The 26429-nt window shown below is 46.4% G+C and overlaps 1 protein-coding gene across 2 annotated transcripts in view; it reads left to right on the plus strand.

The window, feature by feature from the left end:
- Positions 1–8831, plus strand: part of TAF4B (TATA-box binding protein associated factor 4b) — a 72102-nt gene extending 63271 nt beyond the window's left edge. For both annotated transcript variants that reach the window (XM_057397662.1, XM_057397663.1), the window contains exon 15: positions 6992–8831. In XM_057397662.1, coding sequence (XP_057253645.1) covers positions 6992–7159 — 168 coding nt within the window. In that variant the 3' untranslated portion in view covers positions 7160–8831. The remainder of the gene's footprint in view (positions 1–6991) is intronic.
- The last annotated feature ends 17598 nt before the right edge of the window (positions 8832–26429 follow it).

Below are 26429 nucleotides of genomic sequence, written 5' to 3' on the forward strand. Positions count from 1 at the left end.
ATTGCTTTTCTGATGACAAAGCTACTTTGAAAACAGCTTTGTCTCATTCTCACCGCAGATCTGAGCCCTTAAACTTTCTTTGCTTTTATCCAAAGGTGTTCTGGGTCCAAGGTAGTCTTTGACCTTGAACTGAGAGCTGTATGTTTGTGTGGTTTCATGCAGCAAGGAGGGGAAAAAGCCTATATATGGCTAGGAGACTTGGCTGTTGCTCTTACGGTCAGCTTCTGAAGACTGTGGTGGGAGCATTGTTCTGCTTTATACAGGAAAACTCAGGTGGATGCCTGCACTTCTGTGTAATTTTTACATTAACTACTTGGAAGTGGTGCAGTCTGTCTTGCCCTGAAGTGCTGCTGTTGGTGTGTGCTTCACTTGCCTTCTTCCAGGTTGGTCACATTGACTGACTGAGGGGTAAATCTGGGTTAAATATTCTTTCTTCTGCCTGATCCAGTTTCAAAGGAAATTGCTCCCTCCCAGACACTGTTTGTGCCTGTTCTGTCCACTGCCAAGGCTGGCTACTGTTACAAAGCGTGGGTCTTGCCTTGCCACCTGTAGTCTAGCTCTGCTGTAGAAACTTAAGCTACTGCAAGTAGCTGCTACAGAAGCAAATGGTGCAGCTGACATCCTCAGGTCAGTGCAGAGCCATTCAAGTACTGTCTTTTTTGTCAAACTCCTAGCTCTGATCAACATACTTAAAATAATGTGATACTTCCAGGGTGATCTAACACAGCATTTCACAAATAAGCTTGTATTCTTCTGGGAAGAAGTTTGGCAGGAAATGGAAGAAATGCCTTGTTTACCACACTGGTCATCGTTCCATTTTAAATATTGATTGTGAGTGGAGAAAATAACTCTCCAGATCTCTTCTAGGGCTAGGTCTCTGCCACATCTGATCATTGTTAGTAGAACTTAAACTTACCTGCCTTGCTTTACAGCTTAGGATGTTGGAATGCATGCTGATTAAATATATTCTGTATATGGTGCTTGTTTAAGCTTTAGAAACACTCTTTAGGTTGACCTAGGAAGAATTAAACCTCTGAGCAGCAAGCCCTTTTCTGCAGAATGAAAGAAAACCCCAACTCTTCTTAATGATTGGAGAAGAGAGGTTGTTTTGGGCTTTTTTTTTTTTCCCACTGTGTGACAATCAAATTGCTTTCAGGTTTTTTGACATTTTCAGGAGGGATGTGTGATAGTTAAGTGTTATGTGGCTTTACACTCTTAAAAGCAGTAGCTGTAGAAATTACTGCCACCTTTTTGGCCATAAGCTCTTCTGATGAGAGGACCCACTAGCGCAATTCATCCACTTCAGAATTGTTAAGGATGTGATTGTGTCTAAACGTGAGTTAAATGCAGAAGTTGGCTCTGTAGTGAATCATGACAGATTTGCTGTTCCCTGTATATCCATAGGGTGCAGAGAGGCTGCTGGCTGGTGCTTGGCAGTGGTATGTGATAGTCTGCTAAAATAATTTCTTAAAAGCTGCAGAAAATGAACTTAAACGCAATCACTTCAAATTGGACCTAGACTGACTTGCATGTAAGTAGGTGTTCAGAGCCAGGTTACAAAATCTGTTTCTATACTTGAGGGGTTTCTCTCAGTTTGTGTCTCTACAACCCCTTGGTCTATAGGTCTAAAGCAGAGGGCAGTGTTGGTGTGGGGAAGGGGTGGAGGGGGACGAGTAAGGCTTTTCGCTTATGCTTAACATATGCAGACTCTTGATTTCAGTTTCCGTTTCTTATTCAAGCTATCAGACAATGGAAGAGTCTACAGTGGGGTCATACCTTGGGGAAAGAGGGGAGCTGAAAGTGTTACTGCAATTATAAAGTATGTCTTCAGCATCTTAATATCTGCTACAAGATGAACACATAGATATGTGCTTATCTAAGTACAAAGAACAACCCTGTCAGCTAGAGAGTTTCAGTTTCAGTGCTGATTTTCCTGGCTGCTGTCAGTCTAGGCCATACAATTGATGTGAATTTTTCCCCATGTAAATAGGGCAAAAATATTCTCATCTGCCATTCACACACTTCAGAAATACAGTTCATTGGCCCATATTGTGCCTTCTCTGTGATAGGGATGAACTTAATTCTTCTTATGTGTGAAAGATATCTGCAATTTAAATGACTAATTGCATTGTAGCTTTAGGCTGAACATATTGGTAATGTGCAAATGTTGATGACATGTGAAGGGTCAAGAGATTTATAATTTAGTTGACAATACATTGCTTAAAATGAAGTGGCAAAGAGCCAGAAAATTTTAGCTTAATAATTGTCTATTAACTAACATGACATATTTGTATAGTATTCATTACCTCCAGGTACAGATTAAGCATCTGATGTACCCATACAAAGTGACATGCGTACATGAATCTTGGGCATAATAGTGAATAAACTGACATTACATTCACAGTAATTTGTTTCAATATGTAAAACATGTTGTTGCCTACCTTTTAAAGGACTTGTAGGAATGTTGCAATGAAATCTGAGGAAAAATGTGTAGTTCAACAGAGTTCTCTATTACATAGATCTGACAGCTTCATGCTGCAGATAACATCATAAATATACATGTTTGTTTTCAGCTCCATGAGAAGCAGCCTGGAAAAAGATCTAAAGCCTTTCAGTCATTGGATTGATCTACCCTAATGGTCTATAAGGTTAAAAAAAAACCCAGCTCTCCCAAATCCCAACCACTTAACATAACCAACTTTATTTTTAAAAAAGAATCATGTAAATATTGAGTAATGTGGTATTTAGTATTGTGAATGTGAGAATGTTTCTATTAGGGTGAGGTTTGTTAGAAAAGGGAGCATCAGTAGGCTGGCTTGTAACCAAAGTGTTATCAACTTCTTTCACTTTGTTTTCTCAGGCTTAAATCAGGCACTTATTTGTGCGAGCAAAACTGTCACAGTTCTGACAGGGTCTCTTTGTTCCCCCTTGCTGCTGAGGGAGACCCAGGAAAGTGTTTTTGTGCTCCACAGTGTGTTAATGGCTTTTTAACCTTTTTTCCTCCTGTGAGACAGGAATGTGTCCTGTGTTTTACAGCTGAGAAATTGCCATACAGGGTACACTGGATACCACCAACCTCAGTGTGACCGCAGGTGACAGAGCTGGGGGTTGAACCTGGATGCTTTTGGCTCTGACTCGCCAGGTGCTCTTACCACCTTTTACCACCTTCTGACAATGTCTCTGCTGCACACAGCTGTAATATTTCAGTGTTTGGAGATGTCATTGAAAACTCTAGTGACTTTGCTTCCTTCTGCTGGTGGTGCTCTTTATAGTGTGCAGCAGAGCTGCAATGACAGTTTGCTCTCTTAGGATCTTAGCTCTGGGACTGGGGTATGTTTATGCCACACCAGAAGCTGAAATGAGAACTCTTGGCTTGACTTTTGACTGAACGCTTTGCTCTCTTAAAGTGCCCCCCTCTCAAGAGTTTAAAGCTTTACAATTGATTGGTGTGAAGCCATTGAATTTGAGAAGGGAGCCAGGAACAGCTCACTGAGCCTCACCTGAACTTGATGGGAGGGAAGTTGTCTGCTGACCCCTCTGAACTTTGTTTCAAGGCCTGTAGAATAGCTCTGTGCAACTTTGATATCCATGTCAATATTTGTGATGCAGACTTGTAGGTCACGTACTCCAGGTACCTCGGAGACTAGGAATAAGGTGGTAATGGTAGCTCAGGTAAATTAAGAGCCTCGGTGCAAACTGTGGCTCTGGATCAACTTCGTTCTTGCCTTTTCAGAGTTGGTATTTAATTCTCAGTCCAGCCACTGGAGGGAGCTCTAGAGATCTTAAAACAAGTTTCAAGAGCAACCCCAACAAAACTAGCTGCGCAGCAGGCATGGGACTGCAACAGGAGCTCCACAGTATATTCTGCTGCCCAGATCAGTGAGAGCAACTGATCTCTGGCACTGTGTATCAAAGGCTCTAAGGATGAAGAAAGGGCGACAGCACGTTGCTTTGGCAAAGTTGCTGATTTGGCTTGACTCTGAGGATAGGCCAAAAGCAGGACTGCTACCGTTGTGGCCTCCTGGGGCTGTTTTTAAGCCAGCTGGTGTTCTTGTTGCTATGAAGGGTGGTTTCCAGTGCCATTGCCGCAGCACCTTACCTGGCATATGAAGGGGGTCTGTCAGCTGTTGGTACCCAGGTTGACTGGTCATATCTGTGCTGGCAGTTGCCCTTCCTGGGCTGCATGTCTCTGTCATTTCTCTTTCAGAAGGAAAGTGGGGTGCTGGGGGTTCAGTGGAAGTCAGCAACTTCAGGATATGGCTGACATCAGTTGCTAGTTAAGGCACTAATAATTAGATGCTACAGAACGGGGAGTGCAGGCTGGTGGCAGCACCCTTTGCTAACATTGGATCTACAGGGACACACTTCATATTCACTTACCTTTGTATTTGTCTGTAGCCTGGTTGAAAAGTAGCACTTGTCACTTCCTCTCAGAAGAGGCTGTCTTGGGGGTAGGCTGAAAACTTTTGCAGTGAAGAATCCCCCAATACAGCAAGGTGCAAGAAGCAGTTGCTGCCCGACTGGAAGGAACATAATAGAGATGTCTGGGAGCAGACTGGTTTTCTAAACAGAGTATTTAAGGTCTCAGAAGCAGTGTGAGGGAGCTTCTGTGCAGGAAGGGGTATATGAGATGTAAGGGAGAGGTCTTCTGGCTATTGCCTAGGGCCAGACAAGATCAACCTTCTGCCCAACAGGAACTTTTGGTTCTCTGAATGTTTTACTACAAAAAGTTAGGCCTCCTCCCCCTCCACTGCTTGGTCCAAAACCAAACCATGAAAGACCAGTGTTTTGATGCAGCTGTGGAGGACAGTAGCTAAATGGAGTTAGTGCTCATCTCCCTATAAACTTAGAGTGAGTCCCCCAGTATAGTCCCAGTCTGGTCTGGAATGACCTAGGCTGTCTGTTGGCTTCTTTAATTTTAAACCTTTTGAGGCTTTGAGAGAAGGACCTTTTCTTTTAACTCGGATGTGGTAACAGCTGTTGATTGCTTTAGATGTATTCAGTAACTGTTCAAAGAGCTCCTGGCCTCTGTAATGCTCTACTCAGTAGCTCTGATAAACTGATATGATGCTACATGGAACTTAGAAGTATGAACTGTCTGGTTTAGCAAACAAGATTCCAGGACAAGCTTTGGATGTGTTATTGCAGTGTAACATCACTTTACATCTCTGCACTGGGCATGATGGGTAAGAATTTAAGAATAAACAAATCCATAACTCTGTCTCAAATGCAGGCAGCTTGGCACTTCTGCCCTATTGTAGCATCTCGCAGCTCCCAACAGCATCCAAAGCAGGCTGGGGGATTTGTGCTGCCTGCCTCCTTTTTGTAAGGGAGTGAACAGGATTGAGGTGGCTTTGTTTGGTGTCCCTTTAAAGGTAAGACTTCTAGTCTAATAGCTGTTTAGAGAGAAAATACTTTCACCTCAGTAAAGTTCTTTGAATTATAAAGGACATTGCTGTTGGGTTACTGAAAACCCTTGGGGTTTGTTTCATTTATAACATTGCCTCGGGCCTTCTGCTGCATCCTGTTGGATTGACCTCCTTTTCAACCCGTGCTGGCAGCTGCATTGCAGAGTTATCTTTTCCCTGGATCCTTCAGGGTTGTCATATGACAAACTTGAACTGTGACCCTTTTGTGTCTTACCAGGCCAGCAGTGCCCTCTCCGTGCGATGTGGCCAGCAGTCTTCCCCATGCACACATTTGTTCCAAGCCATTTAACAAACTGAAAGTTTCAAATGATGGCGTTTCGTAGTGTTTAATAGTATTGACTGTAAAGCAAATGAAATGGTGCTGAATACCCTGCATGTTGCTAGGAAGAAATACAGCTTGCATTTCTGCAGTATGCCCTGGGTTTTCTGTGGTTAGTGTGTGCTCTCTGGTGAATCTCTTTTATTTTTTAAATAAATTTCAATGCTTCCCCCCAAACAACAGTGGCATTCGGTGCTACAGATAGTCCAGCACTGGTATTTGTTTCTAATGTATGGGGGTTTTAACCAGATTTCTCTAAGCAAAGTGGGCAAAGTCATTTTGCAGAAGTCTTGCGGAGAGTGTTAGGGTAAGAACTGATATAGTTAACACAGCAACCAAGCAGCACCATCTCCAAGTGGTGTTGATGCTGGCAGGCATTGCCTTCCTGAAGTTACAGAGACTGAGCACTTGTATTTGTACAAATTGCATTCATTACCAAGAACCCTCCAGTAGTGATAAGAGACTGGCTGTGCAGCATAGATTGGCTCCAAGATAAGTAGCCAGTCTATTGTGCAGCTCATGGTAATCTTCCTCCTCCCTGCCCCTAATAATAAATCTTGGGGCATTTTGGAATGCGTGGGGGTTGCTCATTGCAGTAGCCTGAATGTATAACTACTCAACATCATCATCTCCTACCAATTGTGCTTTCATAACCAAGTGAGCAGCCGACTGAGATGGATAAACTCAGATACAGTGTTCTGAACATGCTTTGACTGTGTGTATTTGTTGCTCCCTTAAAGGACAATTCACAGGTGATGGCCAGGGTAAGAGTTTCTTCTGCCTGTGTTCCAAGACTAGAGCCCACTCGCAGTGATGGTCTTCTTCAAGAAAAGATACAAACATCTGGCTTAGGGGTCTGCAAGTGGGAGTAACAGCTGTGCGTAGGAACTGTGGTAGTACCTTCTTCATAGTTAGCTTGTTCTTTCTCAGTGCAAGTGTCTGTGTTATATGACTTCAGTGAAATGGCAGTTATTCACCTTACCATAACAGTATAGTTTTAAAGAAAGATTTGTCTAAAGAAAAAAATTTTCTGTCTGCTTTGACTGAAGTAAAGCTGCAACTGGCAAGTGCTTGCTTTGTCTTTTAAACTATCTAATGTGCAAGGACTGGGTTTCAACATGTAAAGCTGAACATCAGCAGGCTAGGTTTATGCAAGCAGGCAGTATAATCCAACAAGTTCTGTTAAAAACATGTATTTACATGGAATTGTAATAATTTTTTTCTCTGTCTCTCCCCCATTTAGGGTTTGAAGGGCAATGGAGTTGCTCCTGGATCATCAGGTTTTAGCCTTACGAAACAGCTGCTCTGTCCAAGAATAACCCGTGTCTGTCTCAGGGACTTGATATTCTGCATGGAACAAGAGAGGGAGATGAAGCATTCTCTAACCTTGTACCATGCTCTTCTGAAGTGATTTGAATTTTACATTTCACCTTGCTGTCTACTGCCAAAGAAAACACTGAAGCATTGTTGCACTGTCTTGAAATTCCAATTTCTGGAAAATGATCCGTTGTAAGGATAACTCTTGTTTACAGATAAACATTTTTATTAAATGCCTAAACTAGCTAGGGGTTTTAATAATACTTGGCTTAAACCAGTCTCTAAACCAGTGAAGACACTGAGCTGCACACACAAGCACTTGACTACTACCTGCTTGCATTTAACTGTCATGCAGGGTCTGAGGGCTTGATATATGTCCCTAGTTCATCTCTGTTGCTTTCTTCAGTACTCCACAGTCTGCCACATCTGTTCTACATGTAGTGCCTTCTTTGAATCCAACTTTATTTAGGGAAACAAGTAACACTTTAAATGCCCAGCATGGCAACTGTAATCGTGAACCAGCAGTCAGTCAATATGCTAACGTATTGCCTATCAGGCTCAGCATCTCCTTACTTTTGGGGGTTTATAATTACTACTGGATGCTCATTTGTGAAAAGCAAAGTAACAAGCAAAAGGAGTGTGGGGTGTTTTCTCCCCCTCACCTTGCCTCAACTGCCCTCCCCCTTTCCTCTGAGAAAGTGACTTGGGAAGGTGAACAAATTGGTGGTTCTTGTGATTAAAGTACGTTAGACAGTGTAGTTAGGACATACTTTGGGGAAAATCTGGAGTTAGTGAACTTGAATACAAGGAGTGAAAGACCCTAAAAAGGAAGACTAAACAGAAGAAACAGTTTATCTTTCTGTAGCATTCAACTTGAGCATAGATGTAGAAAGAAATTAACAAAAGCAACCTTTACTGACTAAAAAAGGGGAAATCTTGAGGTGCATTGTAACTTTGCAGCTGGAGACTCTCTTAAGGAGAAAAGCGGTGTTTACAAACCATCGGATTCACTGCTTTATTGAAAATACTGATTTGATACCTTAATGTGCTGTAACAGGGAAAATTACCAAATAGAAAGTATTTAGGCAGTTGCCTGGTTTCCATTCAGTGAGGAGGAGGAGGACTCCAAATTATTGAGACTGCTAGGATAGATACAGAGATTTTGTACTTGCTTGGCTTGTGGTGGAAGGAATACCCTCAGGGTCACCCTTCTCCCCAGCCTCCAAACTTTTTGCCTCCCGTGACACAGTGCAGTATAGCATGGCTGTTTCCCAGGATTGGTGGGAAAGGTACTGACTGTATTGAATGGCTTCCTGCTGAAACTGTTTTCTTTCAAGAAATGAGCTTCCTATGGTTACTTGGCATGCTACTTCAAAACTTGAAGCGATGATTCAAACACCTTCCACTTTCAGAACCACTGCAGATAGTTACCAAATTCATTAAGTTTTGAATCTGTTATGGGTCTTTTTTTTTTCGTTGGAACAGTAGTAAACAAATCTAGTAAATGAATGCTGTAATTATTTATATATGTATATATAGCATATATATATATATAAAAGAAGAGCAGTACTTTGAGTAAGCTATAGTTTGCAAGATATTGATGGCATCAGGCAAAATTGTTTTGTATAATTAAATGCTTAGCTTTACTTTTTATGTAAAGTGCAGCATTTTCCATATTTGTGTACTGTATCTTATTGAGCAGATGTTTAAAATTATTTTAAATACTGCATCAAAGCAATTATTTTATTAAAAATAATAAATCGGTATCTTTGTTTCCTAACATGAGAAATTCAGCATCTGAAGCAGTCATCACCATGACTAATGGCGTGGCTCTGAGAGAGAACCCTGTCTGTCTGCCCATCACAGTGCTTGGCACGGTTGCCTCACGTGACATATTAGTGATAAACATCTATATTTTAAGGTTCTTAAACAGAATGAGGTGACAGAGTAGATGATTACTTGAAGGGGTAGTGGGCAGGGAGAAAAAGCAACCTCTCGTTTGTCTGATTTCCCACAGTCAGTCAGTGCAGAGGCTGGGTTTTGTTGTTGGTTGGGGTTTTTTTAACAGCTGGGCAGAGGCGAGTGCTTTGCACATGTTCTGGGCAGTAAAAACACAGACTTCAGCAATGTGCAGTGGAAGCATTGTCCTGAGTTATTTTTAAAGCAACTCCCAATTAATTAAGTGCAGGTTGGAGAACAAAGATGAGCATCTGCACATTGGCCTGCCTCTTCATCATCTTTAAACCAGTGCGATACTGAAATGAAAGATGTTGGAGAAAATAATTGATAACTAGGTACATAAAAAGTATGATAGATGGTTCAAGTGCAATGCAGATTGCATGCTTTCACTGTTGTCCAGCTCTTTCACCAGTAGTCTACCACCTTCCCCCACCCCAACCCCCAAAAAATTATGCTTTAGTAGCATAAATAGTTTGAGTAGCAGACGTTTTCAGGAAGGTTTCTCAGCAGGTCTTTAGGGCTACTGTCAGACAGGACAGAGAAGGCCTTGGTGCAAATACTAAAAGTACTTGTCTCCCTCCCAAGGGTTCAGCCTACCTCTCATTCAAGCGCAACTTCACTTCCAAGAATAGGAAGTGTCCTCTAGAGTGGCACTTAGGAGACACTTGGGCTTTACTCATGCACAGTAGGAATAGAAGGAGCGTTAACCAGCAGTTCACTTCCCCCCTTCCTGCAATCTTACTGCGCTTTATGGGAATACTAAAATCCCAGTCACAAGGTGATGAGGACAAGCCCTGCCATCACGGTCCCTTGCTTCTTGCTTCTTGGCACGCTCATATTCAAGCATGGGAGCCTAGCAGCGGAGCTGTCTATGCCGCTGGTGCTGCGAGGGTTCTAAAGCTTGCTCCAGGCACTTCTTGCTGTCCAGATGGTCTGCTAGCCTAGTGGCACCTAGCTATCTGGGCAGCTATCCCTGGCATTCAAGTATTCAGCCTTTAGGGAAAACACTGATACAGTTGTGGCGGGAAAAGCTGTTGTCACTGGCTCTTGACTACTACTTGTCTTAGCAGTGTAGTATGCCAAGTTTTGTATGTTACGTGGTAACAAAAGGGGCTTTGTACTCTTTCTCCTCCAGCTGCTGCTTTTCCCCTTTATTGGTGTTTTCAGGTCTTACCACTGAATCCAGCCCTCACTGCCTTTGACTCCAGCTTTTCCCTTCTCCCCCTGGGAAAGACTAGCCGGAGTGCACTAACACACCCCGCAGCTTTGTTCGAGGTTTAATGAGGAAGGGAGCGGGGAACTGTGAGACACTGCTGGATGATTCCTTAAAGCCATTGCACTCTCTTGGACACTTTGACACAAGTAGCTTAAGGCTACTGTTTGCATCAAGTTGTTCTAAGCCCACTCTCTTGTAGGCACCTGTGTCCTGCCATGTGAGTGCACTGGGCTCAGCAAAATGCTGTCAGCTGTTCTCCAGGTTTATCTCTGCTCTGTTCATTGCTTTCCTCTTCGTTTGTAATCTCTGGGGTGAAGAAGGAAAGACTAAAGCAAAAGAGGATGTCCTGAAGGGGCAGACAGTCCAAGCGATTGGACTTGGCAAAATGGGCTTGCTTGCAGCGACTTCTCAAATGAGGGCTGCTGGGTTTCTGAGGCCAAGTGCTGCACATGCTTCCCTCTGCATGTAGTGCACACGATGTCTACAAATACTCTGACAGCTGTATCCAGTCATTGTTATCCAAGGTCTCATGACTGGAGCCTGCAGTTGTGGAGATAACTACAGTCTGTAATGAAGGCTTTACTCCTTTGATGGGTACAAAACTGAGTACCAAGGCTGAAGAATGTAGCATGCCAGACCCCTCTGTTTTGCAGCTTTCAGGACTGAGGTCATTGCCACATGTCAGAGGCTTGTCCCATCCTCATCTGGCAGAAAGGCTGCCTGTATGCAGACCACAATGCTAGCATTACACTTAGTGCAGGCCTTTCATAAGATAGATGACCACCTCTGTTGGCTTTGTAACACTGAAGGAATAAGGAAGAAACACTGTCTTTTCCTTCTGAATACATCAGTCCTTGTTCCTACCAGCTTTTCTTACCTTTTCTGCTATAGGCAAGAGCTGGTCACTTGTTGCCTGCTCTCTGTGGCTGTTCTGGCATGTCAGCTGCTAACCTTGCTACCCAGTCTCTCCTCAGGATCCCTTGCTTTACAGATCCCAAGTTGTCTGCAGGCAGCCTGGCAGCCTGCTTTTGAAAGGGTTTTTGCTGGGAAGGTTGGAGTTCAGAGGATCTCCATTCTGGACTTGAAAGGCTATTGTGGGGTGGAAGGAGGTGGTGGTGCAGGTCAGCTCACATCAGCACTGAGGCTGCTCCTTTCTGTGCAGGGAGCAAGTCCTCGCAGGAAGCTTGTGTTTCATGCTGGCCAAGACTTCTACCATTAAGTACTACTTCAGTTGAGCTTTCTATGATGTCCTTGCAGCTGTAGGTGCTTCCACCTTCCAAGAGATGCTTCCCTGGCAGAGCCATCAAAGAAAATTCCTGCTGGAGACCCCATCAGAGCCTGTCATCATTCTCTTCCCCAACCCAATCTCACAGTCCTCCATCTCTTCCAGTGTATAGAGCTATCTTGTGTGTTTCAGGAGGACCTTGAGTGGTATCTAGACCTGACCTGAGGACCCAGGGGGTGACCAGTATGTGTTTTTCCAGAGCTCTGCCCATCAGTACTGTCACTGCCTCCCCTGGGGCTGTGCCATGGTGGGAGGGAGCAAAGGTGGGGGTCTTATGCATGGGTATTGCTGCGGCAGAAAAGTCACCATCATGGGAGCAGCTTGGCACACACGCTCCCACTCCGCAGGCTGTACTTGGACAGCTTCAGTTAGCAGTGAGCAGTTAGTCTCTTTACCAGATCACAGGGAATGTCATTTTTAAATCTGTTTGGAATGAATTATTATCTGACAGATCATCTGTATCTGTTTTTGACAGCTAATTCACAATTACATGTAGTTCCCCAAGCTTCTTGAGATATTTGCACTTCCACTTTGAAGTGTTTAGCGTGACGGGGTTTATTATTTACAGTTATTTGAAGGTGTTTCTTATTTTTGTCCTGAGAAGCTGGAAAGGAGGAGGGGAAGTATTTTTTTTTCCAAGGAATTATGTATGAATATACATGTACCGTGTGTGTCTAAGGATGGGTGAGTAACTTCTAAAAAGAAACACCCTACTTCTTGTAAAGACTGAGTTACAGCAGCTCTCAGGTGTGAAACTGCAGCAACGTGGAGAGAGGGAGGAAGGGGACAAATTCTTGGTTTGGTTGCCAGTTTTAGTATGTTAAAATCCTTTGATACCTTTGTGCAAAATTGGGCAGAGAATAAAGAGTCTCTTGAAGAGCTGATCAGCAGGGCTTCTCAAGGAGGGAGGGTAGGGAAAGGAAAAGGCACTCGGAGGATCGAAGACAGAGCTCGCTCCTCTCTCCAGGAGCTTTGGTGATACCTTTATGTATGTTCTGGCAGAGGCTTTTGTTTACAGAAATGACAGAAAAGGGCCTATCTGTAAAAAAGAAGTTCCATCAAAGTAGTTGGGTATTTGAATGCAGGCTGTGTATTTAATGATTTACTGAGGAAGAAATCCTTAAATCATTGCTTCTTGTTCAACACAATCTTCATTCTTGTCTTAATGTCTGTTACAATTTAGAGAAGCACTCGGTAATTATCTGTCTTTGAAGTAGTGGCAAGAAGGGCGATGGCCAGCTGCAGACCAGTCACAGAGCTGAATGCAGGACTGGGGAGCATATGCTGTTCACAGGAGCCTGTGGCCTGACTGATACTGAAAGAAGAGGTTAGAATGAGTGGAAGATCATAGAATCATACAGTCATAGAATAGTTTGGGTTGAAAGGGACCTTCAAAGGTCACATAGTCCAACCCCCCTGCAGTGAGCAGGGGCATCTTCAACTAGATCAGGCTCCCCAGAACCACATCCACCCTGGTCTTGAATGTAGATGTATAGGTACAGTAGATCATAAAATTATAGAATAGTTAGGGTTGGAAAGGACCTTAAGATCATCAAGTTCCAACCCCCTTGCCATGGACAGGGACACCTCACACTAAATCATGTCAGCCAAGGCTCTGTCCAACCTGGCCTTGAACACTGCCAGGGATGGAGCATTCACCATTCCAGTGCCTCACCACCCTCACAGTAAAGAACTTCCTCCTTATATCCAATCTAAACTTCACCTGTTTAAATTTTAACCCGTTACCCCTTGTCCTATCGCTACAGTCCCTAATGAAGAGTCCCTCCCCAGCATCCTTATAGGCCCCCTACCAGAAGGCTGCTATGAGATCTCCTCCAGGCTGAACAGCCCCAACTTCCTCAGCCTATCTTCATACAGGAGGTGCTCCAGTGCCCTGATCATCCTCGTGGCATCCTCTGGACTTGTTCCAACAGTTCCATGTCCTTTTTTATGTTGAGGACACCAGAACTGCACACAATACTCCAGGTGAGGTCTCGCAAGAGCAGAGTAGAGGGGCAGGGTCACCTCCTTTGACCTGCTGGTCATGCTCCTTTTGATGCAGCCCAGGATACGATTGGCTTTCTGGGCTGCAAGCACACACTGCAGCTCATGTTCATTTTCTCATCAACCAACACCCCCAAGTCCTTCTCTGAAGGGCTGCTCTGAATCTCTTCTCTGCCCAACCTGCAGCTGTGCCTGGGATTGCTCTGACCCAGGTGTAGGACCTTGCACTTATCATGGTTAAACTTCATGAGGTTGGCATCAGCCCACCTCACAAGTGTGTCAAGGTCCCTCTGGATGGCATTCCTTCCCTCCAGGGTATCAACCAAACCACACAGCTTGGTGTCAGCATCTCAGAGCTGAAGCAGTTTTGCCTCTCCCGATGCGAATAAACCATGGATGGAGGCTTACAGCCCATGTCAGCATCTGCCTTGCGTCAAGCTGACATGGTAATTAGGGTTGTGCTACCTCTTGTCAAGGCCAGGGCTGTAATTTTCTGTACCCTGCCTTTCACCAGCCAATTCATTAGCCCTTTGCAGCACAGCTGGCAGCAGTACGAACTGAAACAGGCCTCATTTCACACAGCTCTCAGTCTTTGCTTCTAATTTGAAAGCTTTAGCCTTCCTTATTACAGGGGAAAAAATTGAAAGTGACCCAAACTTCAGTTACAGAGGGCAAATATTAAAAGTGAGGCTGGTTTTGCCTTTGAAATTCCCTCTGCTTAGAGACTGCTGGCGAGTGATGCCCCAGAGCTGGGGAGGATAGCTCCAGAAACAGATCCATCCCCTCGAGTGTGCAATCAGCCCTTCACAGCAGTCTGCTGGGGATGCTGAAACAGAAATCAGTGTTTCGAGCTTTTTTTTTCCCATGCTGTAGAGAAGCTGTGGGAAGGTTCTGCCTATGTCCTTACACAAAACCAGGATATCCAGTAATTAGTGAGAGATACCCCCGGGGCAAGCTCAAATTTTGCAACACTTCCCAAGGCAGAGAAAATGCCCTGGGCTGGGGCAGTCTTGGGAAGAGGGTGAGTCAGGAGGCTTGCTTTTGATTTCTTTCCTCCTTTTTTTTTCTTTATAATCTTGATCAAAATGTAAGAAAACTTTGCAGAGACCCAACTCTTTCAGACCTCCCTATACCTGGATGAGGCTCCTGCACCTCCTGAGGTGGATGGCTGCCTTTTCAGGCTCTTTCTCCTCAAGAGACTAAACGTTTTGCAGTCCTGGGCGGCATTCTGAGGATGGGTGGGAAAGGGGAAGCTGGGCTGACCCCGGGGCAGTATCCCTCAAGGGAGATAGACGGGGAGCATCCCTCAAGGGAGACAGCAGCAGAGCGCTGCTTCTTGGGGTGGTCTTTTCCTCCAGAAGCACAGGTTTCTACTCGAGAAGGGATTTTGAGCCCCGTGTGGCTGCCACCTGCCCTGGGAGGCGCTATGGTACATGGAGGTGGAGGCAGCGCAGGGGACATGGGGACAACGAGCGGGAGGAGCTGGCGGCGACTCTCCCTTGTCTCCTGCATGGGGTCCCGGTCCCGGTCCCGGGAAGGGCGGTGGGGCTGCGCTGGCGGAGGCGCCCTTGAGAAAGCCTCCTGCTTGGCGGAGGGCCCGGAGGAGCCAGCACCGCCCCGGGCCGCCGGCATGCCCGGCCCGGCCCAGCCTGCCAGCGAGCTGCTGCGGGACTGCCCTGCCCCTCGGCTGCGCCGGCATGGGGACGGTGGCTCCCGGCCGGGGGATGAGCCCTGGATGGGGCTGGCCCTGCTGATCCGCCCGGGTGCTCCTTCGTGATCTGTCACAGCGCCCAGTGCTCAGGCACACCCCGCACTGAGGAGGTCTCCTTGGCAAGACAGTCTTTATCACGGACAGCAAACCCAAATGGAAGGTGCTCGAGCTCCTGACATGAGGATGCTGCACAAATGCTCCCCAGCTCTTTGAGTGACAATCCCCAGATGCCTCTGGCTGAGATGCAGGGTGGCCCCACTCATCTTTTCCACTCTTATCTGTCATTCCATCCACCTGCTTTCTGTGGTATTGGATCTCTTTCCCACCTCCCCTTCCCTCCTCCCCCCCATCCGTCTTAGTTTTGCATTTTCATAGAACCATAGAATGGTTTGTGTTGGAAGGGACCTTAAAGATCATCCAGTTCCAACCCCCTGCCATGGGCTGGGACACTTTCCACTAGACGAAGTTGCTCCAAGCCCCATCCAGTCTGGCCTTGAACACTGCCAGGGATGGGGCAGCCACAGCTTCTCTGGGCACCCTGTGCCAGCACCTCAGCACCCTCACAGGGAAATATTTCTTCCTAATACATAATGTAAACATCCCCTCTTTCAGTTTAAAGCCATTCCCCTTGTCCTGTCACTACCTGCCCTTGCAAAAAAACCCTCTCCAGATTTTTTGCAGGCCCCCTTTAGGTACTGGAAAGCTGGTGTATTTTGCCCCCATACTCATGCACTCTGTAACACTGCTTGTCTTCCCTTTCTGGTCTCCCTATCCACTCTCTCAGTGTTTTAAGACATGGAATGACTTGTAAACACAGAGCAAACCATCTGCTTTGTCCAGGCACCCTCCAGCCTGTCTTTACCTTCTCTGCTCAAGTAAAACCAAAGTCAGTTCTCATGTCCAAGAACTATCCAGACCAGGTGCTCCTTCCTTTGCGTTTCACAGCTTGTTGGACCCTTCTCCACCCCCCAAAAAATCTTGCCTTCCTCATCAGCTTCCATGGCTCCCCTGGTTCTTATCCCCATCCCTCAAATAACCTGCTGCACTTGGATGATTACCATCCCTTCCCAGGCTCGCCGCTTTGATTGCCTTCCATAGGCGACACCTCCTGCACAAACAGCTCCTCAGCTGCCACTTGTCTGGGCTAATGGTTCACAAATCTTGATCACAAACCTGTTGTCCCCTACATATGCAGAAACTGTGATCACCTGGACATCCTCTGGGCATGCTGAGACAGATAAATTCAATGGGGCAAAAATAAGACTCAGCTATTTTCTCTTCCTATGATCTTTGTTAATGACTAGGTGATGTTGCTCCTGTTATATTTGCCCTCTCCAGAGCTTCCAAATCTGGGACATGATTTCTGGAGGGCCTTGAGGAGTGCTGGCTGCAAAGGTCTTTGCTATCATCTCTGTCTTCCCAAGGTGTCAGAGATGCAGGTTCCCTTTTCCCCATGGGAGGACAGCTGGGGTGGAGCAGTTTTCCTTTCCCAGACCCCTGTGTATGCCCACTACAGTAAGGAGGCAGCTTTTGATTGTCTCCTTCAAGCTGGGCTTTGCTACGATGCCAGTTAAAACTTGCTGTTGTCAGGGTTCTGCAGCATCACAGCGAAAGCTGCTGGAAGGAAGCACTTGCTTCTCAACAGCTAAAGCCCTGCATTGGGAATTTCCCTCCATCTAGTTTTGGTAGTTCCCCTTCTCAATGTGCCACCCTCTGGGGATCTCTTTGGCATGTCACTTGAGGCAGTGGAGCTAAGGGCAGCAGGGGCTATTTATACCTCCCTGACATTTACCACAACAAAGCCCTTTGCTGAAATTAGCTGCTAGCCCCAAACCCACCAACAAAGTTACACTCATAGCACCTCTCCATGGATGCTGCTGCCCCACTCGGGGTTGGCACCCCACAACCCTTCTCCCTCGCAGTGGGTCTCCTTTTTGCTTGCTGACTGCTGCTTTCTCTTCAAACGGGCAGGAATCCCTCACAGGGAATGGAAAACAGTCTCCACTCCCATGGGTGTGGGGTTTTGCCTTCCATCGTGCCAGCAGCAGGCTGTCTATGGGAATACAAATGGTGCTCAGCACAAGCTTTGGATAATTAATACTGTTTCTTTGAGCTAAGGTAGCATTTATGCCCTGATTGATATCTATGGTGATAAAAATACAGTCCCTGCCATGACTGGATGAAAAAAAAACATTTGACAGGGAAGAAAAAAGGGGGGGGTTTGCTACTTGACTGAATAGAGGTCCAAAACTCCCACACTTACTCTCCGGAAACAAAACCATCCTTTTCTTGTGACCCCAGGAAAGGCCCTTAGATGCTCTCCTAGGGGCTTACGTGCCTGCATGCATCCCAGACCTCCCTCCCCAGAGCAGCGGACGGGGCAGGAGCTCAGCTTCCCCACAGAAACACATGGGGACAGACAGGTCATGTCCACCACGATGGTCCAGGGTTTGTCTGCCACCACCAGCATGGCTGCAGTGGGGGACAGCATTTTCCTGCTGCTCCTTGGGGAAAAGAACCCTTGCCCAGTCTATCCCTCCCTAAGGCAAAGCAGGAGCAGGGAGGAGTAGCTCCAGTTCGCTGTGGTTATTTTAGACTATGAAGTTGGGGGGATTTTTTTGTTGTTGCTGTTTAGTGAGCAGCTCATTGTGAATTTAATAGATAAGTTTTGCTATCGGTAACAACTCCCCTAGCCCCCGAGCAGTTTATTTCATGTATACAGGAGTGAAAAAAGGGAAAAGTACAAACACCTCTGGGGAAAATAAGGGGTTGGGAAATGGCTGTAAGTGCAAGCACAGGATTGCCAAACCCACACGTTCAAAAAGCATGAATCAGATCTCCAGGAATCACAAGACTGGTGGTCTGAATTTCAAATATGAAATCTGGGCAGTTTCTGAAGGGTATTTCCCTTATGTTTTCAGTGCTCTAGGGGAATCTGCACACTCTCCGTTGGGGAGAGAATGCTCTGATGGACTGGAGTTGAGGCTTACACATGCTTATGGGAGCCCAACCTCCCTATGCTGGAGCCTGAGACAGTCATCCCACCCTCCCAAACCCCTAAGCTTGTATCACTGCAGTACTCACCCCCCACTGTGCTCCCTCACATCCCTGCTGAGCTGCCTGGAGGGGTGGTAGAGCCCCAGTGCCCACCTTGACACAGTAGGGAAAACCAGCCACTTGCACTTATCGAGTTGCATGGGTAGGTGGTGAGGAAGTGACATCTCTGTTTTGTACCGTAGACCTCAGTGAGAGAGAGCCACTGCTTTGAATAATTCAAAGATGTACTTAGTTTGGGCCTTAAACCAAAGCAGCACTGCCCAAGGTAGGGAGAGCTGCCCATGGTAACCATTTTGGAGGGACATGAGTTGCTTTCCACACTGCACAAGAGCTCACTGTAAGACAGAGTTGAAGATATTTCATCTGGGGGGTACAAATTAATGCCTCTTCCTCCAAAGTCACCGCAAAGCCCCAAAACGTGAGAAGGAGAGTGCTAGACTAGGTTGCCCAATTTGCTGGCCCCTGAGCCTCTAGGCAGCGAGCAGCCATCACCTACGCCTCCAAATAGGGATGTGCTGGCAGGAGAGGGAAGCTGCCTCTGTCTCCTGCCTCACTTGAGGGCCTCTAGATCTATAGCTGATCTAAACTGCTGTTGCCCAACTCAGCCTTGCAGAGTCAGCTCTGCTGCAAGTCCTTTCTTGCCTATTCCTCTGGAGTCCCTCAGCCACTGCCAGTGCTGTGATGTTGGTCCTTGCGAACCCTTCAGTTGTGCTACAGCTGCACACATCAGAGGAGCAGCAGGGTGACCTCTGTGGGTGAGGACTCACATGGATGAGTGCCTGCACAGCACCATGAGATGGTCTTCCCAAGCCCACACATGTTAGCATTGCCTCCCTGCACTGGACCAACATCTCTTCTGCTTCAGCAGAAGCCACTCTCATCCTTGTGTGTTGCTCCCTTGCTGCTTCTACACCCCAGCTCACAGTGACAGGAACATACCAACCAGGACTCCTTGGTGTGAAGCGTGGGGAAATCCCAGGTTGCATGGCTCTTCCCAAGCTCCTGTCAGGTAGGCAAATTACCTGTCGCAGGGAGAGGATTCAGGAGGTAGAGGGAATTACATGCAAATGGGAAGAGCAACCAAAGAGCTCTGGTTCTCCCAGACCTGCTGAGGCTGAAGTCTGCAGTTGGCAGTGCACCTGCCTCGGTGAAGGGTGGAGCTGCAGCCGGGCAATGGGTAAAACCTCACAGCCTTTCAAGTTGAGCATTGTATTTAGCTCCAAAACACTTGTACCACCTACCCATGGCAGAGGAATGCAGGTGACTTCCAACCCAGTAGGCAGGGAAACCACTCATGTCTAACTGGGGCAGCAGCTCTTGCAATGGTAGCTTATGAGAGGGAACTGGTTGGCTTCCAGCTCAGGAGTGACTCACAGCCAGTTTATGGTTACCTGTGAGCCATCATGACTGGCTCCAGGCTCCCCGGGGCCTGGTGCAGCAACGTCTGCTTCCTGAGTTCAGTGAAAGGGAAAAGCTGCCTCGCTCCTTATTGATGAGCATGGATTAATCCACTCTTGCCCTAGGTTGGAGGTCACATCAATAGGACCAAGCTCTCCCTTCTGCTGCATAACAACCAAGTGTTTTGTAGTACCCTGGCCTTAAGGACCAGACATATATTAGCCTGACCCGAAAGAAAAGCAACTGTGTCAAAGATGAGGTGAGAATAACGCATGCACACACAGCCAGGGGCAGTGGCACTTTGCAAATGTGCCTGCCTGCCTCATCAGATGCCCTTTGTCTGCTACATGGTCTCATTTGCCAGTATAAATACACACTTGCTAGTGGGAGACGAGCACGGTGTGTGTAGGGCAGGAGAAGATGTAAGAGCAAAATGAGCCCAGCACATGTGGAGGGCACCATCAGAGCCAAGGAGGACAGATGCAGCCATACCCCCAACATAGCTCTTGCTTTGGTTCCTCTTCCAGTCTCTCTTCAACCATAACCACCTGAGGAGGGAGAGAAGACCATCATTCTTCTCAATTCTCCCTGGGGTCACATATGGTACATCAGCCTACACTGTTGGCTGGAGCAAGGTGATGAAACCTTTGCTAGCTCCCAGGCTGACTCTGCGCTGTAAAGAAGGAAAAGAGGGGGAAAGTTAGCTCTCTTCATTCAATCCACAGCTGGCCCTCGCAGACTTCTCTTGCTTGCAGCACCAGAGCAGCCCATGTGGGCCATGCTTCCTAGGAGATCTGCCAACACATGGGCCTCCTGACCTCTCACAGTGTTCGCTCCAGGGATAGAGGATGTGGAGCCATCTCTGGCTGTGATCTGCGGCACCACAGCTATGCCTCCAACTGAATGCTGCTCTAGGTCAACACAGTGAGCACCCTTCGGATCTATATGGGATTCTCACTCTGCCTCAGGACACAGTGCAGGGTGCAAGACAGCCTCCCAAGCCTTTTTTCACGTCGCAGGGCTGGTGAGGGAATCCTACTTGCTCATTTTCCTGACATGACTTTCCATGTCCAGATGCTACCTGCACCCAGGCTGGAGAGACGTTCCCCGCAGACCCCTGGCACACTTCTCCCAACTTCCTCTCCCTTGGGAATCCCACACAGGGGTTATTTTGGGACTCAGAACATCAGTCCGTGAGTGGCAAGTGAGTGGCTTTATTCATTCCAATTTCCCCATCAAGTTTTTCAATGAGCAGACTCTGGAAGAACTCTTATGAAGGTCTTATGACCTGTCTGATTTAAACTATATGTGCCATCAGCCTTCTGAACTCTCCTTCTCCCTTGAAGGGGAGGGAAGTTGTAGCTGTCCTGGCAGTGTTCAAGGCCAGGTTGGATGGGCCTTGGAGCAACCTGGTCTAGTGGAAGGTGTCCCTGCCTGTGGCAGGGGGTTGGAACTGGATGAGCTTAAGCTCCCTTCCGACCCAAACTGTTCTATGATTTCCCACCCTTTGCTGTGGACTTTCGCTGCTCGCAAGGGTGCTTTGGTCAGAGCAAGATGGCCTCAGAGTAATGGTTCTGTTCTTCTGAATACCGCTGACTCTTAGAAAGACTGGATTTGCTGCTCAGTCTTTGCCCTTGGAGCAGCAGCCCTTACCCAGCTAAATTCAGCTGGGGGAATTCCACCTGTAAGACGTGCAAGTAAGGGCAAAGACATCCTCTGCCTTGTCCCTGTCAAGTTTCTGCTCCCCAAGGCCTTGCTTTCTCTGTTGGCAGTTCCTGCATGCAGCAGCAAGTCTGCTCCCCATGTGTTTTGCAAAGCCGAGATGCCCACACATTTTTTCCATTGTGAACCTGGCTACATCCCTGCCAGCTCATGCAACCAGCTATTGTTAAGTAATTGTTTGAGTCATCCACTGAGCCCACGCCCAGGCAGGCTTTTCAGATGTAACACATGGGAGATTCACTACTGTTGGCGTGGCTTTGGGGTACTCTGCTTCCTGCCTCCCCCCAGCGTGGTGACAGCAAGGGAGACACCAGATGGGCTAAATGTGGCCGTTTGCGTGACCACCCCCGGGTTCCCAGCTCCCAGCCACCAGTAACAGAAACTTGATGTGCCACAGAAGGAGCCACCAGCTTGCCCCATGCTGGAACTTGTGTTTGCCTTGTGATGCTGCTGGAGATCAGAGGTCTTCTTTTCTTTCCCTATCCCTGTTGTCATTAGCTCATAATGCAGAACAAATATCAGAGCTCCTTTCCCCACCTGTGATGATGCCTGCTTCTGATCCCTACTTGAGGTGTGGGATATACAGTTCAATTTAACCCTGGCACGTTTGCTACTCCCCAACTCCAGCAATTAGAGGATTTGAGAAGTGCATTGTGGGGCCCTGATTTTTCATATGGTCATTCTGGCTGACACCACCCTTTTTACCGCCTTTTTACGTACGCAGCCAAACTGCTCGGCACAACCCAACCAAAAAAGGCCCAGCAAAAAAAAAAACAGACCAAAACCCAAAACGCATTACTGAAGTTTATAAGGCTAATACTTTATAGGGCTAGTATGCACAGGCCTGGGGCCTTCAAGATAATATAATCTAATACTCGGAGATCCCCTGATGAAAGGCACTATATATGCAAAGTGCTTTATAAACATTAATTAGTTAATGTTGAAAATTTTGCCCAGGGCAAAAGCAAAAAAAAGGAAAAAACCCTACCAAAAAATCCCCCTTCCCTCCCTCCCTCCCTCTAGTCCCTAACTATACAGAGTTAATGATCCTGTGTGCGCAAACTTAGAGCACATTTTAATTTCTGTTTACTTCTGGGGAGATGGAAGCACTGGAAGTACTTTCATATACATTACATTTCTTCAAGCATTGGTAACATGGCTGTTTCTCCTATCGTGTGATTTAATCTTCATGAATGAGGACACCACAACATTTACGGTATAGCCTTCACCACAGTATTTGCAGTCTAACTGCCCAAGCATTACTAGTGCATCCCTTCATACTCTATAATCACCAACCAACCAACCCATGTGTAAAGGCCTTTGTGATGGTGGCTTTCATTCCAGCTCACCTTTCCAAACCTTGGGCAATCTCAAGCACAGGGAAGCTGTTTTCAGTCCCATCACCACATCATATGTCACCACATAATGTATGCACAGAGCAATGGATAAAGTAATAGACTTGTTAGTTATCACAAAGGGAGGGAAACTGGGCAGTCTGAAGGATAAAGTAGACCTTGCTTTTGTAGATGCTTGCATGCAGGATGAGGTTATGTTCCAAAACAGTTTGTGTAAAAGACAACAAGTTGTGCATTCAATGGTATTTCCAACAAGAAGTGTATTTCATCACTCCTTTGTCATCCTTGCTGGGAAAGCATTCAGTTTCCAGGTAACACTACTTCCAGGGGCTGCTTTCCTCTGAACCCCATATCCGCTCTGGTCTGCTGGATGCTGTGCAGACCCCCTGGCAGATTTAGCACAGCCCACTTCCCACCACAGTCCTTCCTGCTCCTTTTAGAAGGAGCTGCGCTCACTTCTGTCTTTGCAAAGCTTAAGGGCCCTTGTGGGCAGCACTCTTCCAAAAAACCCTCTGCATCCTCAACAAGGCCCTTTCAGACTTTACTCAGTCCAAGCAAGTGCTCACCATGCATGCTTCTAACATGCCAAAAAACACCACCCCATCTTGTCTGACTCTGAATTCTCCATACCATGTCCATCAGCAGAAGACTAGCAGGTCCCTTTCCTGCAGCCAGAATGGATGACTACCTCCCACCCCTCTCCTCTCAGCTGCAAAATCTGCACGTGCTAAAGCATCATCCTCAGCTTAGCATGCCTCTAATGGGTCTTTGAATGCAAACCCCACTTGCTGCCAATGCATTGAGTTTTGCTCCTGTGCTCCTACAACGTCAAAACTCCACCACGAGGCTCTCACTCATGGAGACACCTCTTGCCTGGCCAGACTCCTCTAGCATGGGTGTCCCCATGGCCTCTCAGCACCACTGGAGAGCAGTTGCAAGGCAGGTGCATGACCCAAGAACTCATCTTGGGTTATGAAGTGAAGGGGTGAAGAGGTGAGTTACTGAGCTTTAACGATTGTTGGATGATTGTTTAACTATTGAGCTCCAAGGAGCTCAGCCTTAATGACAGCCCCCCTTAGTATTAATGACAGCTATTGATGAGGTCTTTGGAGAATCAAAGGCTTCAAAGCTTTGTTCTGGCCTGGTCCAGTCATGGTTCATCTGAACATCCAACTAGGGAGAGCCATCTCATGGGAGTTCTGCCTGTACGAGAATGCAGGGTCAAGCTAGCGGAGAGCAATCATTTTCACATGTATCTAATACAGAAGTACCTGACTGAATTAAGCTATACTTTCATCTTGTGCTGTTGAGGATGTTTAATTTTAATCTTGTGTCAATGGGAAGAAAAAAATGGCATGAAGTTCTAATAAATAAATCATGCTACCGAGTGCTCAGATCAGCACATCCTTGCTAGAAGCAGTACAGAAAAAGCCGCCTTCCAGCACTGCAGACTGCTTTAAGACATACTTTCATAGAGATGTTATTGCAAGCCAGTGATACAACAGTGCTGTTGTGTTGACTTCAAATGTTGCCATTCTGAGGGTGTGCAGGAAGAAAAATGTGAAATATTTAGTAGGTTTCAATGATCAACTTGAGAACTCCTGAAGAACTCTGGTTTTCTGAAACCACTGCACATCTGCTCTCAGACAGCCTGGCTGCTTTCAGGTGCATCACGCTGGGCACCTGCCAAGGCAGCTGCTGAAATCTCAAGTCTGCTTGGAAAATCTAGATGGGAGATCGTGATGGAGGAAACTGTCTACAGTGCTACTGCTGAAGTTACTGATTTTTACCTCCTCTGTTTTTAAATTACTTTGCGGTGTTATTTGCTCTCAAGGAGACAACTGGAAATTTAAAACACGAGAAGATGCCCTTTGTAGTGCAACAGGCGAAAGACTTGATTTTCCTAGGATTTCCTGAGTGCTCAGACCCTGGTTAGGCTCCCACGATAGCAGCTCGCACAGGGAACTGTTGCGTCTCAGTCAGATGCTACCAATTTCACCAAAGCCATCAGTCTGTGCCGCAGCAGAGTATTTGCAATATGTATTAGGACAAAAGCTGTTTACCACCCACTGATGAGCTTTTATGTGTAAAACGTCCCTTTCACTCTGTGCCGAAGCAGACACTTGCTTTGATAGTTATATGAAAAAACCCTTCACTTTGCTTCAGGATATTTATAACCAAAACATGCAGAATTATTGCAACATAAAGTCTGCTTCACTGAGTCTTGCTGATATAAAAAGGGAAAAAAAAACCCGGAAAGGAAAAAAAAGAAAGTTAATATAATAAAGGAAAAAAAGACAGATGAATACACAGAACACAGTTCAGGTATACAACACTATATTGCCCCAGCAATGCCACCGGTTCCATTTGAATCCTAAGGAAAAAGTTAATGTTATTGAAGCACTGCAAATTAACAGCACCCCTGGCCTTGTTCATCACCCCTCCACGACAGCCGGCACATCAAACACCTTCGCTGCTCTGCACAGAGACAGAGCGGAGGAAAAGTGGTCTGAAAGTAAAATGGTTTCTCATCCTCTGCCCTGCCAAAGGCAAATGCCAGCTCTCACTGTTGTAAACTGTAAGGCAAGGCAATTTACAGTGTTATGGAAAGAAAACGAATACCACACTAGCAGGCAGGCAGGCAGGCAGAATGAGACAGAGATATTTTTAATTGATGCTAGACGAACATAAATAGATGAAGCTGGCATTAAGCAGCACAGACCTTTTTCTCTCTCTGCCAGGTACCCATTTACCCGGGCTCATAACCAAAGGCCAACATGACATCAGAAGCCCTATGGTGTTTTGCCTTTGGGCAACAGCCGGTAAAACTGGTTTCATCTGGCAGATGAGCGTGTGAGCTGAGGTAATTGGTGTGTTCTTTTCTGCCTCAGATTCCTTATCTCATCCTGAATATTCCCATAACCTCCCATTTTCCAGCCCTTTTGTTTCTCAACAAAAAGAATATTTACATTGAAATAAACAGTGGGAGCCTCTAGATCGCATCATTGCTGGGGAGACACAGGTGCAGGTAACTTCACAAATGAGCAATGCAATGACAGCTGCAGAAAAGATAAGCTGGAAATGGGGACTTTTTCTAGTGGGATGTTTCCTGCTAAACAGAAGGTGTTTGTGCAGATCCCCTTTGATAAAGGAGCCTTGCTCAAAACCAGCTGCTGCCGCTCCATTTTTCTTTCACTCCTGAGATTGGTTTGGATTGTATTTCTGTGGTGTTTTGCAATTGAAGAATAAAAAACATCTGAATGTAATGGTAGCTTAATGTGGATGTCTTTCCTTTTACACGCCAAGGCTAGAAACAACCAGGGCTGCCTATTTCCAGGTCTGTTTTGCCAGCACAGCCAACCCAGGTTATGCATAGGCTGAGCAGGCTTCCCATGTGCATCCCTCACATCAGTCCCTGCTTTGCTGTCTGATGAGAGCAGGACAACTGAATAAATCCTTCCAGCACATTTTCTGGCATATCACTGAGTGTACTTTACAGGGCTTTTTTGTTAGATTAGCTATGTGGATGGGTGGCTTTGCCCACCGTAGCTGTTGGTCTGGGACAGCCACAGCGTGTCTACAGGACACGCACTCTCAGAAAACTACCATAGGTCAGCACCACAGTCTGGTAACATGTGAGTGTGTAAGCTGGGTGAT

This window comes from Pezoporus wallicus, unplaced genomic scaffold (assembly GCF_028554395.1).
Source record: "Pezoporus wallicus isolate ANWC-B61680 ecotype Strahan unplaced genomic scaffold, APGP_CSIRO_Pwel_v1 contig_227, whole genome shotgun sequence".
Taxonomy (NCBI): domain Eukaryota; kingdom Metazoa; phylum Chordata; class Aves; order Psittaciformes; family Psittacidae; genus Pezoporus; species Pezoporus wallicus.